The sequence below is a fragment of the Oncorhynchus kisutch genome, linkage group LG7 (assembly GCF_002021735.2).
Source record: "Oncorhynchus kisutch isolate 150728-3 linkage group LG7, Okis_V2, whole genome shotgun sequence".
Lineage (NCBI taxonomy): Eukaryota > Metazoa > Chordata > Actinopteri > Salmoniformes > Salmonidae > Oncorhynchus > Oncorhynchus kisutch.
Genome location: NC_034180.2, coordinates 50527706 through 50547169, shown reverse-complemented (window position 1 = coordinate 50547169; position 19464 = coordinate 50527706). Strand labels below are relative to the sequence as shown.

At 44.9% G+C, this 19464-nt stretch overlaps 1 protein-coding gene across 1 annotated transcript; it reads right to left on the bottom strand.

The window, feature by feature from the left end:
* Positions 1–849: 849 nt before the first annotated feature.
* Positions 850–14930, bottom strand: fndc4b (fibronectin type III domain containing 4b). The gene is made up of 7 exons (XM_031828090.1): positions 14887–14930; positions 9993–10128; positions 4473–4574; positions 3762–3861; positions 3557–3646; positions 1780–1943; positions 850–1703 (listed from the first exon to the last, which is right to left on the bottom strand). The coding sequence occupies exons 1-7, from the start codon at positions 14928–14930 to the stop codon at positions 1662–1664; spliced, it is 678 nt and encodes a 225-aa protein (XP_031683950.1). The 3' UTR covers positions 850–1661.
* Between the last annotated feature and the right edge of the window lie 4534 nt (positions 14931–19464).

Here is a 19464-nt window from a genome sequence, read left to right as displayed (position 1 = left end):
AGTCCACTAGCTGGGGAGAAGTAGATCACTAGCTGGGGAGAAGTAGTCCAGTAGCTTGGGAGAAGTAGTTCACTAGCTGGGGAGAAGTAGATCACTAGCTGGGGAGAAGTAGTCCAGTAGCTGGGGAGAAGTAGTTCACTAGCTGGGGAGAAGTAGATCACTAGCTGGGGAGAAGTAGTCCAGTAGCTGGGGAGAAGTAGTCCAGTAGCTGGGGAGAAGTAGATCACTAGCTGGGGAGAAGTAGTCCACTAGCTGGGGAGAAGTAGTTCACTAGCTGGGGAGAAGTAGATCACTAGCTGGGGAGAAGTAGTTTACTAGCTGGGGAGAAGTAGTTCACTAACTGGGGAGAAGTAGTTTACTAGCTGGGGAGAAGTAGTTCCCTAACTGGGGAGAAGTAGTCCACTAGCTGTTTGGTGTATGGTGGTATTGCTGTGACAATATCAAGATTCTCTTTGTCAAATACTCCGTTCTGAATATTAGAGGGATGGTTTCAGCCACTGAACTGAAAAAGGGAACTGGGCTCTTGATCGGACATGTACTCAAGTCATCTAAGACACTTACTGTACAGTTGTGTCACTTCCTTTATGCTTGTGTCACTTCCTTTATGCTTGTGTCCCTTCCTTTAGACTTGTGTCACTTCCTGATGTCACACTCTGATGGAGGAGGAGGAGGGGGAGGAGGTCCTGTCACAGACTGATGATGGAGGAAGAGGAGGAGGAGGCTTTGTCACAGACTGATGATGGAGGAAGAGGAGGAGGAGGCTTTGTCACAGACTGATGATGGAGGAGGAGGAGAAGGAGGTCCTGTCACAGACTGATGATGGAGGAGGAGAAGGCTCTGTCACAGACTGATGATGGAGGAGGAGGAGGAGGTCCTGTCACAGACTGATGATGGAGGAGGAGGAGGAGGAGATCCTGTCACACTCTGATGATGGAGGAAGAGGAGGAGATCCTGTCACAGACTGATGATGGAGCAAGAGGAGGAGATCCTGTCACAGACTGATGATGGAGCAAGAGGAGGAGGTCCTGTCACAGACTGATGATGGAGGAGGAGGAGGTCCTGTCACAGACTGATGATGGAGCAAGAGGAGGAGGTCCTGTCACAGACTGATGATGGAGCAAGAGGAGGAGGTCCTGTCACAGACTGATGATGGAGCAAGAGGAGGAGGTCCTGTCACAGACTGATGATGGAGCAAGAGGAGGAGGTCCTGTCACAGACTGATGATGGAGGAGGAGGGGGTCCTGTCACAGACTGATGATGGAGCAAGAGGAGGAGATCCTGTCACAGACTGATGATGGAGCAAGAGGAGGAGATCCTGTCACAGACTGATGATGGAGCAAGAGGAGGAGATCCTGTCACAGTCTGATGATGGAGGAAGAGGAGGAGGTCCTGTCACAGACTGATGATGGAGGAAGAGGAGGAGGTCCTGTCACAGACTGATGATGGAGGAGGAGGAGGTCCTGTCACAGACTGATGATGGAGGAGGAGGAGGTCCTGTCACAGACTGATGATGGAGGAGGAGGAGGTCCTGTCACAGACTGATGATGGAGGAGGTCCTGTCACAGACTGATGATGGAGGAAGATGAGGAGATCCTGTCACACTCTGATGATGGAGGAGGTCCTGTCACAGACTGATGATGGAGGAAGATGAGGAGATCCTGTCACACTCTGATGATGGAAGAGGAAGAGGAGGTCCTGTGGAACTGACAGAGAGAAGAGTTGAGTTATATACACTGTTGACACAAACACATCCTTGTAGATGAAAACTTTGTTTATCACCTTGCTGCCTTGCACCCCCCCGTTGTAGTAGAGTGGCGTGCTCTGAGCCGAGACGCTGGTGCTGTAGTAAGATGGTTCGGTCCGAACATAGGGGCGTTTGGGTTTGTCCTTGTAGTCATTGTCCTTGATGATGTCATACTGACGACAGAACAGAGCTATTACCGCTGGAGAGGAGAGAGGACAGAGGGTTGAAGACAGAACAGAGAGGAGACAGGAGACAGAGGGTTGAAGACAGAACAGAGAGGAGACAGAGGACAGGGGGTTGAAGACAGAACAGAGAGGAGACAGAGGACAGGGGGTTGAAGACAGAACAGAGAGGGGACAGAGGACAAGGGGTTGAAGAGAGAACAGAGAGGAGACAGAGGACAGAGGGTTGAAGACAGAACAGAGAGGAGACAGAGGACAGGGGGTTGAAGACAGAACAGAGAGGAGACAGGGGACAAGGGGTTGAAGACAGAACAGAGAGGAGACAGAGGACAGAGGGTTGAAGACAGAACAGAGAGGAGACAGGAGACAGAGGGTTGAAGACAGAACAGAGAGGAGACAGAGGACAGGGGGTTGAAGACAGAACAGAGAGGAGACAGAGGACAGGGGGTTGAAGACAGAACAGAGAGGAGACAGAGGACAGGGGGTTGAAGACAGAACAGAGAGGGGACAGAGGACAAGGGGTTGAAGAGAGAACAGAGAGGAGACAGAGGACAGAGGGTTGAAGACAGAACAGAGAGGAGACAGAGGACAGGGGGTTGAAGACAGAACAGAGAGGAGACAGGGGACAAGGGGTTGAAGACAGAACAGAGAGGAGACAGAGGACAGAGGGTTGAAGACAGAACAGAGAGGAGACAGAGGACAGGGGGTTGAAGACAGAACAGAGAGGAGACAGGGGACAAGGGGTTGAAGACAGAACAGAGAGGAGACAGAGGACAGGGGGTTGAAGACAGAACAGAGCTATTACCGCTGGAGAGGAGAGAGGACAGAGGGTTGAAGACAGAACAGAGAGGAGACAGGAGACAGAGGGTTGAAGACAGAACAGAGAGGAGACAGAGGACAGGGGGTTGAAGACAGAACAGAGAGGAGACAGAGGACAGGGGGTTGAAGACAGAACAGAGAGGGGACAGAGGACAAGGGGTTGAAGAGAGAACAGAGAGGAGACAGAGGACAGAGGGTTGAAGACAGAACAGAGAGGAGACAGAGGACAGGGGGTTGAAGACAGAACAGAGAGGAGACAGGGGACAAGGGGTTGAAGACAGAACAGAGAGGAGACAGAGGACAGAGGGTTGAAGACAGAACAGAGAGGAGACAGGAGACAGAGGGTTGAAGACAGAACAGAGAGGAGACAGAGGACAGGGGGTTGAAGACAGAACAGAGAGGGGACAGAGGACAAGGGGTTGAAGAGAGAACAGAGAGGAGACAGAGGACAGAGGGTTGAAGACAGAACAGAGAGGAGACTGAACAGAGAGGAGACAGGGGACAAGGGGTTGAAGACAGAACAGAGAGGAGACAGAGGACAGAGGGTTGAAGACAGAACAGAGAGGAGACAGAGGACAGGGGGTTGAAGACAGAACAGAGAGGAGACAGAGGACAGAGGGTTGACTACAGAACAGAGAGGAGACAGAGGACAGAGGGTTGAAGACAGAACAGAGAGGTTGACAGAGGACAGGGGGTTGAAGACAGAACAGAGAGGAGACAGAGGACAAGGGGTTGAAGATAGAACAGAGAGGAGACAGAGGACAGGGGGTTGAAGACACACACACACACACACACACAGAGAGAGACCAACCTGCCCAGAGTAGCAGTACAGTGGTGACGATGAGTAGTTCTCCAGTCTGCAGGTTAGGGGTCAGATCCATCCCTTCCATGGTCGGGTCATCTAGGGTAGAGGGGTAAAAGTTACTGTTTGTATATGCATGCACGTGTGTGTGCATGTATGTGTGTGTGTGTGCGTCCATGTCTGTGTGTGTGTATGTTTGCATGTGTGTGTCTACCGTCTATGCTTCCTATAGGGTAGTGATCAGTCTTCTCCAGGGTCCTGAAGTGGACAGTGTGACTGGGCTGGCTGTCTCCCTGAAGACCTATGGACTGGACCTAAGATATAAAACACAATCAGACCTGCAACCCCCTCATGTGTTGAATGCAGGAATGAGGGAGAACTCGGTTTGTTTTTTTGAAAAGTCTCTGAAAAATTGTCCTATTGAAAAAGTTTGGTTACTAGCTACCTTTTATGAATTTTGGATCCCATGATGTGGTTAGCATCAGGTGCTGGGACCATTACTATCTGTCCAGGGATCCTGCTGACCAAGAGTCTAAAGAGCTGTTGGGCATAGCAGCTAGCCTAGCTGCTAACTAGCTATTAAGATAGCAAGGTTTCCTTGACTCCTTGAACACAGCCTGCGCCGCGGTTAGCCCTTGTGGCTGAGACCGCTGGATTGTCCCGGACTTGTGGCTGTCTAAGTCCCTGCTGTTTGTTGTTGTTTAGATTCTCTGGCAATGGCTCTGGTGAACATTCCTGCAGTCAGAATGCCAATTGCACGCTTCCTCAAAACTTGAGACATCTGTGGCATTGTGTTGACCTCTACCTCTACCCCTGACCTCTAACCCCTGACCTCTACCTCTAACTCCTGTCCTCTACCTCTACCCCCTAACCTCTACCTCTACCCCCTGACCTCTACCTCTACCCCCTGACCTCTAACCTGTACCTGTACGCTGTAGTGTGTGTCTTCATCCAGGTCCCACAACACACACGCTCGACTTGACGAGTTCACCTCCCGAATGGAGCGCTGCATCAGCCCGTCCTGCCTCTACACACACACACACACACACACACACACACACACACACACACACACACACACACACACACACACATTACCAGTCAGAAGTTTGGAAACACCAACTCATTCAAGGGTTTTTCTTTATTTTTTATTAATAATAGGGAAGACGTCGAACTATAAAATAACACATATGGAATCATGTAGTAACCAAAAAAGTGTTACATTTGAGATTTTTCACAGTAGCCACCCTTTGCCTTGATGACAGCTTTGCAGACTCTTGGCATTCTCTCAACCAGTTTCATGAGGCAGTCACCTGGAATGCATTTCAATTAACAGGCGTGCCTTGTTAAAAGTTAATTTGTGGAATTTATTTCCTTCTTAATGCGTTTGAACCAATCAGTTGTGTTGTGACAAGGTAGGGGTGGTATACAGAAGATAACCCTATTTGGTAAAAGACCAACTCCATATTATGGCAAGAACAGCTCAAATAAGCGAAGAGAAACGACAGTCCATCATAACATGAAAGGTCAGTCAATACAGAAAATGTCAATAACTGAAAGTTTCTTCAAGTGACATCACAAAAACCATCAAACGCTATGATGAACATGGCTCTCATGAGGACCGCCACAGGAAAGGAAGACCCAGAGTTACCTCTGTTGCAGAAGAAAAGTTCATTAGAGCCTCAGAAATTGCAGCCCAAATAAATGCTTCACACACAGAGTTCAGGTAACAGACAGATCTCAACATAAACTGTTCAGAGGAGACTGCGTGAATCAGGCTTTCATGGTCAAATTGCTGCAAACAAACCACTACTAAAGGACACCAATAAGAAGAAGAGACTTGCTTGGGCCAAGAAACACGAGCAATGGACATTAGACCAGTGGAAATCTGTCCTTTGGTCTGGAGTCCAAATTAGTTCCAACCACTGTGTCTTTGTGAGGCGCAGTGTGTGTGAACAGATGATCTCTGCATGTGTATTTCCCACCGTGAAGCATGGAGGAGGAGGTGTGATGGTGTGGGAGTGCTTTGCTGGTGACACTGTCTATGATTTGTTTCGATTTCAAGGCACACTTAACTAGTAGCCAAGTAGCCATCAAGTGCTCAGCATATGTGGGAACTCCTTCAAGATTGTTGGGAAAGCATTCCAAGTGAAGCTGGTTGAGAGAATGCCAAGCATGTGCAAAGCTGTCATCAAGGCAAAGGGTGGCAATTTGAAAAATCTCAAATATAAAATATATTTTGATTTGTTTAACACTTGTTTTTCTTTGTGATACTGTCACAAAGCTAACTAAAAAAACAGCATTCCCCAAAAGAGGATGGCTTTCACTTCAACAGTGATAAATTCATGAACTTCTTTGAGGAAGACATAATGATCATTAGAAATCAAATTATGGACTCCTCTTTAAATCTACGCTGTCCTCCAAAGCTCAGTTGTCCTGAGTCTGCACAACTCTGCCAGGACCTAGGATCAAGGGAAACACTCAAGTGTTTTAGTACTATATCTCTTGACACAATGATGAAAAATAATCATGGCCTCAAAACTTCAAGCTGCATACTGGACCCTATTCCAACTAAACTACTGAAAGAGCTGCTTCCTGTGCTTGGCCCTCCTATGTTGAACATAATAAACGCCTCTCTATCCACCGGATGTGGACCAAACTCACTTAAAGTGGCAGTAATAAAGCCTCTCTTGAAAAAGCCAAACCTTGACCCAGAAAATATTTTTTAAACTGTTTAAAATCTCCCTTTCTTCTCAAAAATCTTTGAAAAAGCTGTTGCGCAGCAACTCACTGCCATCCTGAACGCTTCAGTCTGGTTTTAGACCCCATCATAGCACTGAGACATGTGAAGGTGGTAAATTACCTTTTAATGGCGCCAGACCGAGGCTCTGCATCTATCCTCGTTCTCCTAGACCTTAGTGCTGCTTTTGATACCATCGATCACCACATTCTTTTGGAGAGATTGGAAACCCAAATTGATCTACACGGACAAGTTCTGGCCTGGTTTAGATCTTATCTGTCGGAAAGATATCAGTTTGTCTCTTTGGATGGTTTGTCCTCTGACAAATCAACTCTAAATGTCAGTGTTCCCCAAGGCTCCATTTTAGGACCACTATTGTTTTCACTATATACAGAGAGAATCATTTTGCACGCGCAATTTTTCAGTTTTTGATTTGTTACATTTTTTTCCACTTCATGATTGTGTCCCACTTGTTGTTGATTCTTCACAAACAAAAAATCAGTTTTATATCTTTACGTTTGATGCCTGAAATGTGGCAAAAGGTCGCAAAGTTCAAGGGGGCCGAATACTTTCGCAAGGCACTGTATTTTACCTCTTGGTGATGTCATTCGGAAGCATAATGTTTTTATTTTTTATTTCACCTTTATTTAACCAGGTAGGCTAGTTGAGAACACCTTTATTTAACCAGGTAGGCTAGTTGAGAACACCTTTATTTAACCAGGTAGGCTAGTTGAGAACACCTTTATTTAACCAGGTAGGCTAGTTGAGAACACCTTTATTTAACCAGGTAGGCAAGTTGAGAACACGTTCTCATTTACAATTGCGACCTGGCCAAGATAAAGCAAAGCAGTTCGACAGATAAAACGACACAGAGTTACACATGGAGTAAAAACAAACATACAGTCAATAATGCAGTATAAACAAGTCTATATACAATGTGAGCAAATGAGGTGAGAAGGGAGGTAAAGGCAAAAAAGGCCATGATGGCAAAGTAAATACAATATAGCAAGTAAAATACTGGAATGGTAGTTTTGCAATGGAAGAATGTGCAAAATAAATAAATAAATTAAAATGAAATACAGTTGGGAAAGAGGTAGTTGTTTGGGCTAAATTATAGGTGGGCTATGTACAGGTGCAGTAATCTGTGAGCTGCTCTGACAGTTGGTGCTTAAAGCTAGTGAGGGAGATAAGTGTTTCCAGTTTCAGAGATTTTTGTAGTTCGTTCCAGTCATTGGCAGCAGAGAACTGGAAGGAGAGGCGGCCAAAGAAAGAATTGGTTTTGGGGGTGACTAGAGAGATATACCTGCTGGAGCGTGTGCTACAGGTGGGAGATGCTATGGTGACCAGCGAGCTGAGATAAGGGGGGACTTTACCTAGCAGGGTCTTGTAGATGACATGGAGCCAGTGGGTTTGGCGACGAGTATGAAGCGAGGGCCAGCCAACGAGAGCGTACAGGTCACAATGGTGGGTAGTATATGGGGCTTTGGTGATAAAACGGATTGCACTGTGATAGACTGCATCCAATTTGTTGAGTAGGGTATTGGAGGCTATTTTGTAAATGACATCGCCAAAGTCGAGGATTGGTAGGATGGTCAGTTTTACAAGGGTATGTTTGGCAGCATGAGTGAAGGATGCTTTGTTGCGAAATAGGAAGCCAATTCTAGATTTAACTTTGGATTGGAGATGTTTGATATGGGTCTAGAAGGAGAGTTTACAGTCTAACCAGTCTAACCATCTAACCATGTTAACTTTCGCAGGTATGCGGACGACACACAGCTGTACATTTCAATGAAACGTGGTGAAGCTCCAAAATGTCCCTCCCTGAAGCCTGTGTTTCAGACATAAGGAAGTGGATGGTGGCAATTGTTCTATTTTTAAACTCTGACAAAACCTAGATGCTTGTTCTAGGTCCCAAGAAACAAAGAGATCTGCTGTTGGATCTGACAATTCATCTTGATGGTTGTACAGTCGTCTCAAATAAAACTGTGAAGGACCTCTGCGTTACTCTGGACCCTGATTTCTCTTTTGACGAACCTATCTAGGACAGCTTTTTTCAATCTGAAAAAAAATTCTGAAACCTTCTGTCTAAAAATGACGCAGAAAAATGTATCCATGCTTTTGTCACTTCTAGGTTAGACTACTGCAATGCTCTCCTTTCCGGCTACCTGGATAAAGCACTAAATAAACTTCAGTTAGTTCTAAACACGGCTGCTAGAATCTTGACTAGAACCAAAATATGTGATCATATTACTCCAGTGCTAGCCTCTCTACACTGGCTTCATGTTAAGGCAAGGGCGGATTACAAGGTTTTACTGCTAACCTACAAAGCATTAAATGGGCTTGCTCCCACCTATCTTTCCGATTTGGTCATGCCGTACATACCTACACGTACGCTACGGTCACAAGACGCAGGTCTCCTTACTGTTTCTATGGTTTCTAAGCAAACAGCTGGAGGCAGGGCTTTCTCCTATAGAGCTCCATTTTCATGGATTGGTCTGCCTATCCATGTGAGAGACGCAGACTTGGTCTCAACCTTTAAGTCTTTATTGAAGACTCATCTCTTCAGTAGGTCCTATGATTGAGTGTAGTCTGGCCCAGGAGTGTGAAGCTGAACGGAAAGGTACTGGAGCAACAAACCGCCCTTGCTATCTCTGCCTGGCCGGTTCCCCTCTCTCCACTGGGATTCTCTGCCTCTAACCCTATTACAGGGGCTGAGTCACTGGCTTACTGGTGCTCTTCCATGCCTTCCCTTGGGTTGTGCCGTGGCGGAGATCTTTGTGGGCTATACTCGGTCTTGTCTCAGGATAGTAAGTTGGTGGTTGAAGATATCCCTCTAGTGGTGTGGGGGCTGGGCTTTGGCAAAGTGGGTGGGGTTATATCCTGCCTGTTTGGCCCTGTCTGGGGGTATCGTCGGACGGGGCCACAGTGTCTCCCGACCCCTCCTGTCTCAGCCTCCAGTATTTATGCTGCAGTAGTTTATGTGTCGGGGGGCTAGTTTCAGTCTGTTATATCTGAAGTATTTCTCCTGTCTTATCCGGTGTCCTGTGTGAATGTAAGTATGCTCTCTCTAATTCTTTCTTTCTCTCTCTCAGAGGACCTGAGCGCTAGGACCATGCCTCAGGACTAACTGGCCTGATGACTCCTTGTTGTCCCCAGTCCACCTGGCCGTGCTGCTGCTCCAGTTTCAACTGTTCTGCCTGCGGCTATGGAACTGTGACCTGTTCACCGGACGTGCTACCTGTCCCAGACCTGCTGTTTTCAACTCTCTAGAGACAGCAGGAGTGGTAGAATGATCGTCTATGAAAAGCCAACTGACATTTACTCATGAGGTGCTGACCTGTTGCACCCTCGACAACCACTGTGATTATTATTATTTGACCCTGCTGGTCATCTATAAACATTTGAACATCTTGGCCATGTTCTGTATTAATCTCCACCCGGCACAGCCAGAAGAGGACTGGCTTCCCCTCATAGCCTGGTTCCTCTCTAGGTTTCTTCCTAGGTTCTGGCCTTCCTAGGGAGTTTTTCCTAGCCACCGTGCTTCTACACCTACATTGCCTGCTGTTTGGGGTTTTAGGCTGGGTTTCTGTACAGCACTTTGATTGATTTGATTTGATGTCTTCACTATTATTCTACAATTGAGAAAATAGTGAGAGAAAATAAAATTGGACTGGTTAGTGTATATCTTTCCGTATTATCTCCTACCTGTTGTGAGATGACGTATCCGATGACAATGTCTCCCTGTGGTACACTCCAGATGATGAGGGCGGAGTCTGATCTCAGCTGACTTACCGATACGTTGACTGGAGCCACTGGCACTGCTGTTACAACACAGAAATAACTTACATATTACACACCTTTTACCACGCCATTGTTGAATAATCATTTCCGATCGGCTTGAAGGGCATTCTAGTGTGCATAATGACATCATTAAAAACATCCCAGGCCAAATGTCTCTCCTGACCAATCACAAAGCAGGACACATCAGGACATCCTGAATATTCAACAGTCTGGTATGACATTCTGTAGGCTCGGCCCTAATATATGTCCTCTCTGTCACCTCCAGCCAACATGGCAGGTAGTCTAGTGGTTAGAGGGTTGGGCCAGTAAACGAAAGGTTCCTGGATTGACTCCCCGAGCTGACAAGGTCAAAATCTGTAGTTCTGCCCCTGAACAAGGCTGTTAACCCACTGTTCCTAGGCTGTCATTGTAAATAAGAATTTGTTCTTAACTGACTTGCCTAGTTAAATAAAGGTTCAATAAAAAAAAGAAAGTAAAATGGCACAAGACAATGTCTAAGGGTCAGTATGTCCTTCCCCCTCTGAGGGGCCACAATGCCTAAGGGTCAGTATGTCCTTCCCCCTCTGAGGGGCCACAATGCCTAAGGGTCAGTATGTCCTTCCCCCTCTGAGGGGCCACAATGTCTAAGGGTCAGTATGTCCTTCCCCCTCTGAGGGGCCATAATGCCTAAGGGTCAGTATATCCTTCCCCCTCTGAGGGGCCACAATGTCTAAGGGTCAGTATGTCCTTCCCCCTCTGAGGGGCCACAATGTCTAAGGGTCAGTATGTCCTTCCCCCTCTGAGGGGCCACAATGTCTAAAGGTCAGTATGTCCTTCCCCCTCTGAGGGGCCACAATGTCTCTGTTACAGTATCCAGAGGACTGACTATATCTCTGTTACAGTATCCAGAGGACTGACTATTGAATGTCTCTCTGTTACAGTATCCAGAGGACTGACTATTGAATGTGTCTCTGTTACAGTATCCAGAGGACTGACTATTGAATGTGTCTCTGTTACAGTACCCAGAGGACTGACTATTGAATGTGTCTCTGTTACAGTACACAGAAGACTGACTATTGAATGTGTCTCTGTTACAGTACCCAGAGGACTGACTATATCTCTGTTACAGTATCCAGAGGACTGACTATTGAATGTGTCTCTGTTACAGTACCCAGAGGACTGACTATTGAATGTGTCTCTGTTACAGTACCCAGAGGACTGACTATTGAATGTGTCTCTGTTACAGTATCCAGAGGACTGACTATATCTCTGTTACAGTACCCAGAGGACTGACTATTGAATGTGTCTCTGTTACAGTATCCAGAGGACTGACTATTGAATGTGTCTCTGCTACAGTATCCAGAGGACTGACTATTGAATGTGTCTCTGCTACAGTATCCAGAGGACTGACTATATCTCTGTTACAGTACCCAGAGGACTGACTATTGAATGTCTCTCTGTTACAGTATCCAGAGGACTGACTATATCTCTGTTACAGTATCCAAAGGACTGACTATTGAATGTCTCTCTGTTACAGTATCCAGAGGACTGACTATTGAATGTCTCTCTGTTACAGTAGCCAGAGGACTGACTATTGAATGTCTCTCTGTTACAGTATCCAGAGGACTGACTATTGAATGTGTCTCTGTTACAGTATCCAGAGGACTGACTATTGAATGTGTCTCTGTTACAGTATCCAGAGGACTGACTATTGAATGTGTCTCTGTTACAGTATCCAGAGGACTGACTATTGAATGTGTCTCTGTTACAGTACCCAGAGGACTGACTATTGAATATCTCTCTGTTACAGTATCCAGAGGACTGACTATTGAATGTCTCTCTGTTACAGTATCCAGAGGACTGACTATATCTCTGTTACAGTATCCAGAGGACTGACTATTGAATGTGTCTCTGTTACAGTACCCAGAGGACTGACTATTGAATGTGTCTCTGTTATAGTACCCAGAGGACTGACTATTGAATGTGTCTCTGTTACAGTACCCAGAGGACTGACTATTGAATGTGTCTCTGTTACAGTATCCAGAGGACTGACTATTGAATGTGTCTCTGTTACAGTACCCAGAGGACTGACTATTGAATGTGTCTCTGTTACAGTATCCAGAGGACTGACTATTGAATGTGTCTCTGTTACAGTACCCAGAGGACTGACTATTGAATGTCTCTCTGTTACAGTACCCAGAGGACTGACTATTGAATGTCTCTCTGTTACAGTATCCAGAGGACTGACTATTGAATGTGTCTCTGCTACAGTATCCAGAGGACTGACTATTGAATGTGTCTCTGTTACAGTATCCAGAGGACTGACTATTGAATGTGTCTCTGCTACAGTATCCAGAGGACTGACTATATCTCTGTTACAGTATCCAGAGGACTGACTATTGAATGTCTCTCTGTTACAGTACCCAGAGGACTGACTATTGAATGTCTCTCTGTTACAGTATCCAGAGGACTGACTATTGAATGTGTCTCTGCTACAGTATCCAGAGGACTGACTATTGAATGTGTCTCTGTTACAGTATCCAGAGGACTGACTATTGAATGTGTCTCTGCTACAGTATCCAGAGGACTGACTATATCTCTGTTACAGTATCCAGAGGACTGACTATATCTCTGTTACAGTATCCAGAGGACTGACTATTGAATGTGTCTCTGTTACAGTATCCAGAGGACTGACTATATCTCTGTTACAGTACCCAGAGGACTGACTATTGAATGTGTCTCTGTTACAGTATCCAGAGGACTGACTATATCTCTGTTACAGTACCCAGAGGACTGACTATTGAATGTGTCTCTGTTACAGTATCCAGAGGACTGACTATTGAATGTGTCTCTGTTACAGTATCCAGAGGACTGACTATTGAATGTCTCTCTGCTACAGTACCCAGAGGACTGACTATTGAATGTGTCTCTGTTACAGTACCCAGAGGACTGACTATTGAATGTGTCTCTGTTACAGTATCCAGAGGACTGACTATTGAATGTGTCTCTGTTACAGTACCCAGAGGACTGACTATTGAATGTGTCTCTGTTACAGTATCCAGAGGACTGACTATTGAATGTCTCTCTGTTACAGTACCCAGAGGACTGACTATTGAATGTCTCTGTTACAGTATCCAGAGGACTGACTATTGAATGTGTCTCTGCTACAGTATCCAGAGGATTGACTATTGAATGTCTCTCTGTTACAGTACCCAGAGGACTGACTATTGAATGTGTCTCTGTTACAGTATCCAGAGGACTGACTATATCTCTGTTACAGTATCCAGAGGACTGACTATATCTCTGTTACAGTATCCAGAGGACTGACTATTGAATGTGTCTCTGCTACAGTATCCAGAGGACTGACTATTGAATGTGACAGAATAATACTATAGCATCCATGTTTAGCATCTATCTGAAATGTGTTCACTGATGATAACTCTAAGCGAATCTCTATGGATGTATGATCTCCGTGGTAACTGTTCACTGAGGATAACTCTGATGCTATCTCTATGGATGTATGATCTCCGTGGTAACTGTTCACTGACGATAACTCTGATGCTATCTCTATGGATGTATGATCTCCGTGGTAACTGTTCACTGAGGATAACTCTGATGCTATCTCTATGGATGTATGATCTCCGTGGTAACTGTTCACTGAGGATAACTCTGATGCTATCTCTATGGATGTATGATCTCCGTGGTAACTGTTCACTGACGATAACTCTGATGCTATCTCTATGGATGTATGATCTCCATGGTAACTGTTCACTGAGGATAACTCTGATGCTATCTCTATGGATGTATGATCTCCGTGGTAACTGTTCACTGAGGATAACTCTGATGCTATCTCTATGGATGTATGATCTCCGTGGTAACTGTTCACTTAGGATAACTCTGATGCTATCTCTATGGATGTATGATCTCCGTGGTAACTGTTCACTGAGGATAACTCTGATGCTATCTCTATGGATGTATGATCTCCGTGGTAACTGTTCACTGAGGATAACTCTGATGCTATCTCTATGGATGTATGATCTCCGTGGTAACTGTTCACTGAGGATGACTCTGATGCTATCTCTATGGATGTATGATCTCCGTGGTAACTGTTCACCGAGGATGACTCTGATGCTATCTCTATGGGTGTATGATCTCTGTGGTAACTGTTCACTGACGATAACTCTGATGCTATCTCTATGGATGAATGATCTCCGTGGTAACTGTTCACTGACGATAACTCTGATGCTATCTCTATGGATGAATGATCTCCGTGGTAACTGTTCACTGACGATAACTCTGATGCTATCTCTATGGATGTATGATCTCCGTGGTAACTGTTCACTGAGGATAACTCTGATGCTATCTCTATGGATGTATGATCTCCGTGGTAACTGTTCACTGACGATAACTCTGATGCTATCTCTATGGATGTATGATCTCTGTACAGAGTGAACTCTGAATCACTCTGCAACGTTTTTTTTTTGTGTTGTGTGTCTTATTTACAATCCTTTAGATGCTGTGACACCCTGTGAAGATTGGGCTTGAGTGTTTAGGTTAGTGTAACCTTGGTATTGTTGGACTGGTCAGGCAGAACCCTTTTTTGGTTCCGGATAGAACTGGGCGGCAGGGAGCCTAGCAGTTAAGAGCATTGGGCCAGTAACCCGAAAGGTTGCAAGGCACTTAAACCCTAATTGCTCCTGTAAGTCCCTCTGGATAATAGCGTAATGTCAAAAATGGTGGTTGGTTTTGGGTTGAGAAGGTCACACCTTCAGATGATATAAATGGAATTAAATGCCTTGGTTCTCTCTCTCTCTCTTACCTTGTATCCAGTCCATGGAGGAAGGTTGAATGATCAATTCTCATTTCCTAGAGCTTCTATGCCTCTGGCCTAGTAAGCATCTTTTTGTTAATGGTTTGTCCTGTAACCTGAGGATCTATATGCCTAGAAGTATGCTTTATTAATGTCAGTATTGTAACTTAAACTTTACGCTTTGTACGTGAATCCTTTCATTTGACAAAGTTAATTTGCTTCTCAACACCATTCTTCGATCTTAGTCAGCTAAACGCATAATACTTGATTGTACATTGTTTTAGTAGAATGTTAAACGGAGTCAGATATTCAGTTTAATAGACTTTGATCATATTAATTGCTTAGTCTCACTATGGGAGTAAATTTTACCCCAGTACTTTCCCTCCTGAAACAGATGATCAATCATACAAAGTCACGTACAGTGGAAGAATGAGAGAGAGAGGGAGGGAGGGAGAGAGAGAGAGAGAGAGAGAGAGACAGAGAGAGAGAGAGAGAGAGAGAGAGAGAGACAGAGAGAGAGAGACAGAGAGACAGAGAGAGAGAGAGAGAGAGAGAGAGAGAGAGAGAGAGAGAGAGAGAGAGAGAGAGAGAGAGAGAGAGACAGAGAGAGAGAGAGAGAGAGAGAGAGAGAGAGAGAGAGAGATTTTATGGAACAAAAAGCCTTCACTATATCATCCTGGAATATCCAAGGCCTGAGGTCATCTGCCTTTGGCCTAAAGAGCAGGAACCCGGACTTCACCAAAGAAATCGGTAATACAGACATTGTCATCCTGCAAGAAACCTGGTATAGAGGAGACGGACCCAGTGGTTGCCCTCTAGGTTACAGAGACCTGGTAGTCCCATCCACCAAACTACCAGGTGTGAAACAGGGAAGGGACTCAGGGGGGATGCTAATTTGGTATAGAGCAGACCTAACTCACTCCATTAAATTAGTCAAAACAGGAACATTTTACATTTGGCTAGAAATTCAAAAGGAAATTATCTTAACAGAGAAAAATGTCCTCCTGTGTGCTACCTATTTCCTCCCACTAGAATCCCCATATTTTAACGAAGACAGCTTCTCCACCCTGGAGGGGGAAATCAATCATTTCCAGGCCCAGGGACATGTACTAGTCTGTGGCGACCTAAACTGGACAAGAACCTGACACCCTCAGCACACAGGTGGACAAACACCTGCCTGGAGGTGACAGCATTCCCTCCCCCATATGCCCCCCTAGGCACAACTATGACAACATAACCAACAAAAACAGGTCACAACTCCTGCAGCTCTGTCGCCCGCTGGGTATGTACATAGTCAATGGTAGGCTTCGAGGGGACTCCTATGGTAGGTAGACCTATAGCTCATCTCTTGGCAGTAGTACTGTAGACTATTTTATCACTGACCTCAACCCAGAGTCTCTCAGAGCGTTCACAGTCAGTCCACTGACACCCCTATCAGACCACAGCAAAATCACAGTCTACTTGAACAGAGCAATACTCAATCATGAGGCATCAAAGCCAAAGGAACTGAGTAACATTAAGAAATGCTATAGATGGAAGGAGTGCAGTTTGGAAACCTACCAAAAAACAATTAGGCAACAACAAATTCAATCCTGTTTAGACAATTTCCTGGGTAAAACGTTCCACTGTAATAGTGAAGGTGTAAACTTGGCAGTAGAACATCTTAACAGTATATTGACCTCTCAGCTTCCCTATCAAATCTAAAAATCTCAAATAGAAAACCGAAGAAAATGAACAACAATGGCAAATGGTTTGATGAAGAATGCAAAAATAAAATAAATAAATTGAGAAACCTGTCCATCCAAAAACATAGAGACCCAGAAAACCTGAGTCTGCGCCTTCACTATGGTGAATCACTAAACAATACACAAATACACTACGGAAACAGAAGGAACAGCATGTCAGAAATCAGCTCAATGTAATTGAAGAATCTATAGACTCTAACCACTTCTGGGAAAATTGGAAAACACTAAACAAACAACAACACAAATAATTATCTATCCAAAATGGAGATGTATGGGTAAACCACTTCTCCAATCTTTTTGGCTCTATAACAAAGAATAAAGAGCAAAAACATATACATGATCAAATACAAATCTTAGAATCAACTATTAAAGACCAGAACTCACTGGATTCTCCAATTACATTGAATGAGTTACAGGACAAAATAAAAACCCGCCAACCCAAAAAGGCCTGTGGTGTTGATGTTATCCTTAATGAAATGATCAAATATACAGACAACAAATTCCAATTGGCTATACTAAAACTCTTTAAACATCATCCTTAGCTCTGGCATCTTCCCCAATATTTGGAACCAAGGACTGATCACCCCAATCCACAAAAGTGGAGACCAATTTGACTCCAATAACTACCGTGGAATATGCGTCAACAGTAACCTTGGGAAAATCCTCTGCATTATCATTAACAGCAGACTCATACATTTCCTCAATGAAAACAATGTACTGGGCAAATGTCAAATTGGCTTTTTACCAAATTACCATACCACAGACCATGGCTGCACGCAGAATTCTGCCAAAATATCCTCCTTAGTACAACGTAGAACACCAAATAATGCAGAGCAGAATTAGGCCGATACCCGCTAATGAACTAAATCCAGAAAGAGCTGTTAAATTCTACAACCACCTAAAAGGGAGCGATTCCCAAACCTTCCATAACAAAGCCATCACCTACAGAGAGATGAACCTGGAGAAGAGTCCCCTAAGCAAGCTGGTCCTGGGGCTTTGTTCACAAACACAAACACACCCCACAGAGGCCCAGGACAGCAGCAGAATTAGACCCAACCAAATCATGAGAAAACAAAAAGATAATTACTTGACACAGGCAGACATGGCTCTCAAGAGCCATGTGCACACTGCCCACAAAATGAGGTGGAAACTGAGCTGCACTTCCTAACCTCCTGCCCAATGTATGACCATATTAGAGAGACATATTTCCCTCAGATTACACAGATCCACAAAGAATTCGAAAACAAACCAAATTTTGATAAACTCCCGTATCTACTGGGTGAAATTCTACAGTGTGCCATCACAGCAGCAAGATTTGTGACCTGTTGCCACAAGAAAAGGGCAACCAGTGAAGAACACACACCATTGTAAATACAACCCATATTTATGCTTATTTATTTCCCTTGTGTACTTGAACCATTTGTACATTGTTAAAACACTGTATATATATAATATGACATTTGTAATGTCTTTATTGTTTTGAAACTTCTGTATGTGTAATGTTTACTGTTCATTTTAATTGTTTATTTCACTTTTGTATATTATCTACCTCACTTGATTGGCAATGGTAACACATGTTTCCCATGCCAATAAAGCCCCTTGAATTGAATTGAAATGAATTGAGAGAGGGAGAGAGAGAGAGAGAGAGAGAGAGAGGGAGACAGAGAGAGAGAGAGAGAGAGAGAGAGAGGAGAGAGAGAGGGAGAGAGAGAGAGAGAGAGAGAGAGAGAGAGAGAGAGATTGCATGTGTCAGAGTACATCACTGTCCTGTTAACAGAAGCATTATCCATGAACACGTAAGCATGCTCACACATAAACAACACACACACACACACACACACACACACACACACACCACACACACACACACACACACACACACACACACACACACACACACACACACACACACACACACACACCACACACACACACACACACACACACACTCATACAAGGTACTAATTTCCTCTGTTGGGGGATGATTCAGTGATTCCTGTAAGTTTTTAATTAACAGAAGAGATCCATCTAATCAATAACATTGGTCACATCACTGATCAATAAATATGACTCATACTGTTCTCTCCTTACCTCCCTCCTCCCTCCCCCTCTCCTCTCCTCCTCTTCTCCTCTACTCTCCCCTCCTCCCCTCCCCCCTCTCCTCTCCTCCTCTTCTCCTCACTCTCCCCTACTCCCCTCCCCCTCTCCTCTCCTCCTCTTCTCCTCTACTCTCCCCTCCTCCCCTCCCCCTCTCCTCTCCTCCTCTTCTCCTCTACTCTCCCATCCTCCCCTCCCCCCTCTCCTCTCCTCCTCTTCTCCTCCACTCTCCCCCTACTCCCCTCCCCCTCCCCTGAGTGAGTCTGACCACCAATCAGAGAGCACTCTGATGACACCACCAAATGATGACCACCAATCAGAGAGCACTCTGATGACACACCAAATGATGACCCCCATTCAGAGATCACTAGGATGACACACCAAATGATGACCACCAATCAGAGACCACTAGGATGACACACCAAATGATGACCACCATCAGAGATCACTAGGATGACACACCAAATGATGACCACCAATCAGAGATCACTAGGATGACACACCAAATGATGACCACCAATCAGAGACCACTAGGATGACACACCAAATGATGACCACCAATCAGAGATCACTAGGATGACACACCAAATGATGACCACCAATCAGAGCCACTAGGATGACACACCCAAATGATGACCACCAATCAGAGATCACTAGGTGACACACCAAATGATGACCACCAATCAGAGATCACTACGATGACACACCCAAATATGACCACCAATCAGAGATCACTAGGATGACA

Bases quoted from the DNA above. Each gene is read 5' to 3' on its own strand.
- fndc4b (XM_031828090.1), bottom strand. From the start codon at position 14,930: ATGAGAATTGATCATTCAACCTTCCTCCATGGACTGGATACAAG. The intron at 3,647-3,761 runs GTAGACACACAC...CCTCTACCCTAG, and splicing joins CCCTATAGGAAGCATAGACG to ATGACCCGACCATGGAAGGG. The intron at 1,704-1,779 runs GTGATAAACAAA...TCTCTCTGTCAG, and splicing joins GGGGGGTGCAAGGCAGCAAG to TTCCACAGGACCTCCTCTTC.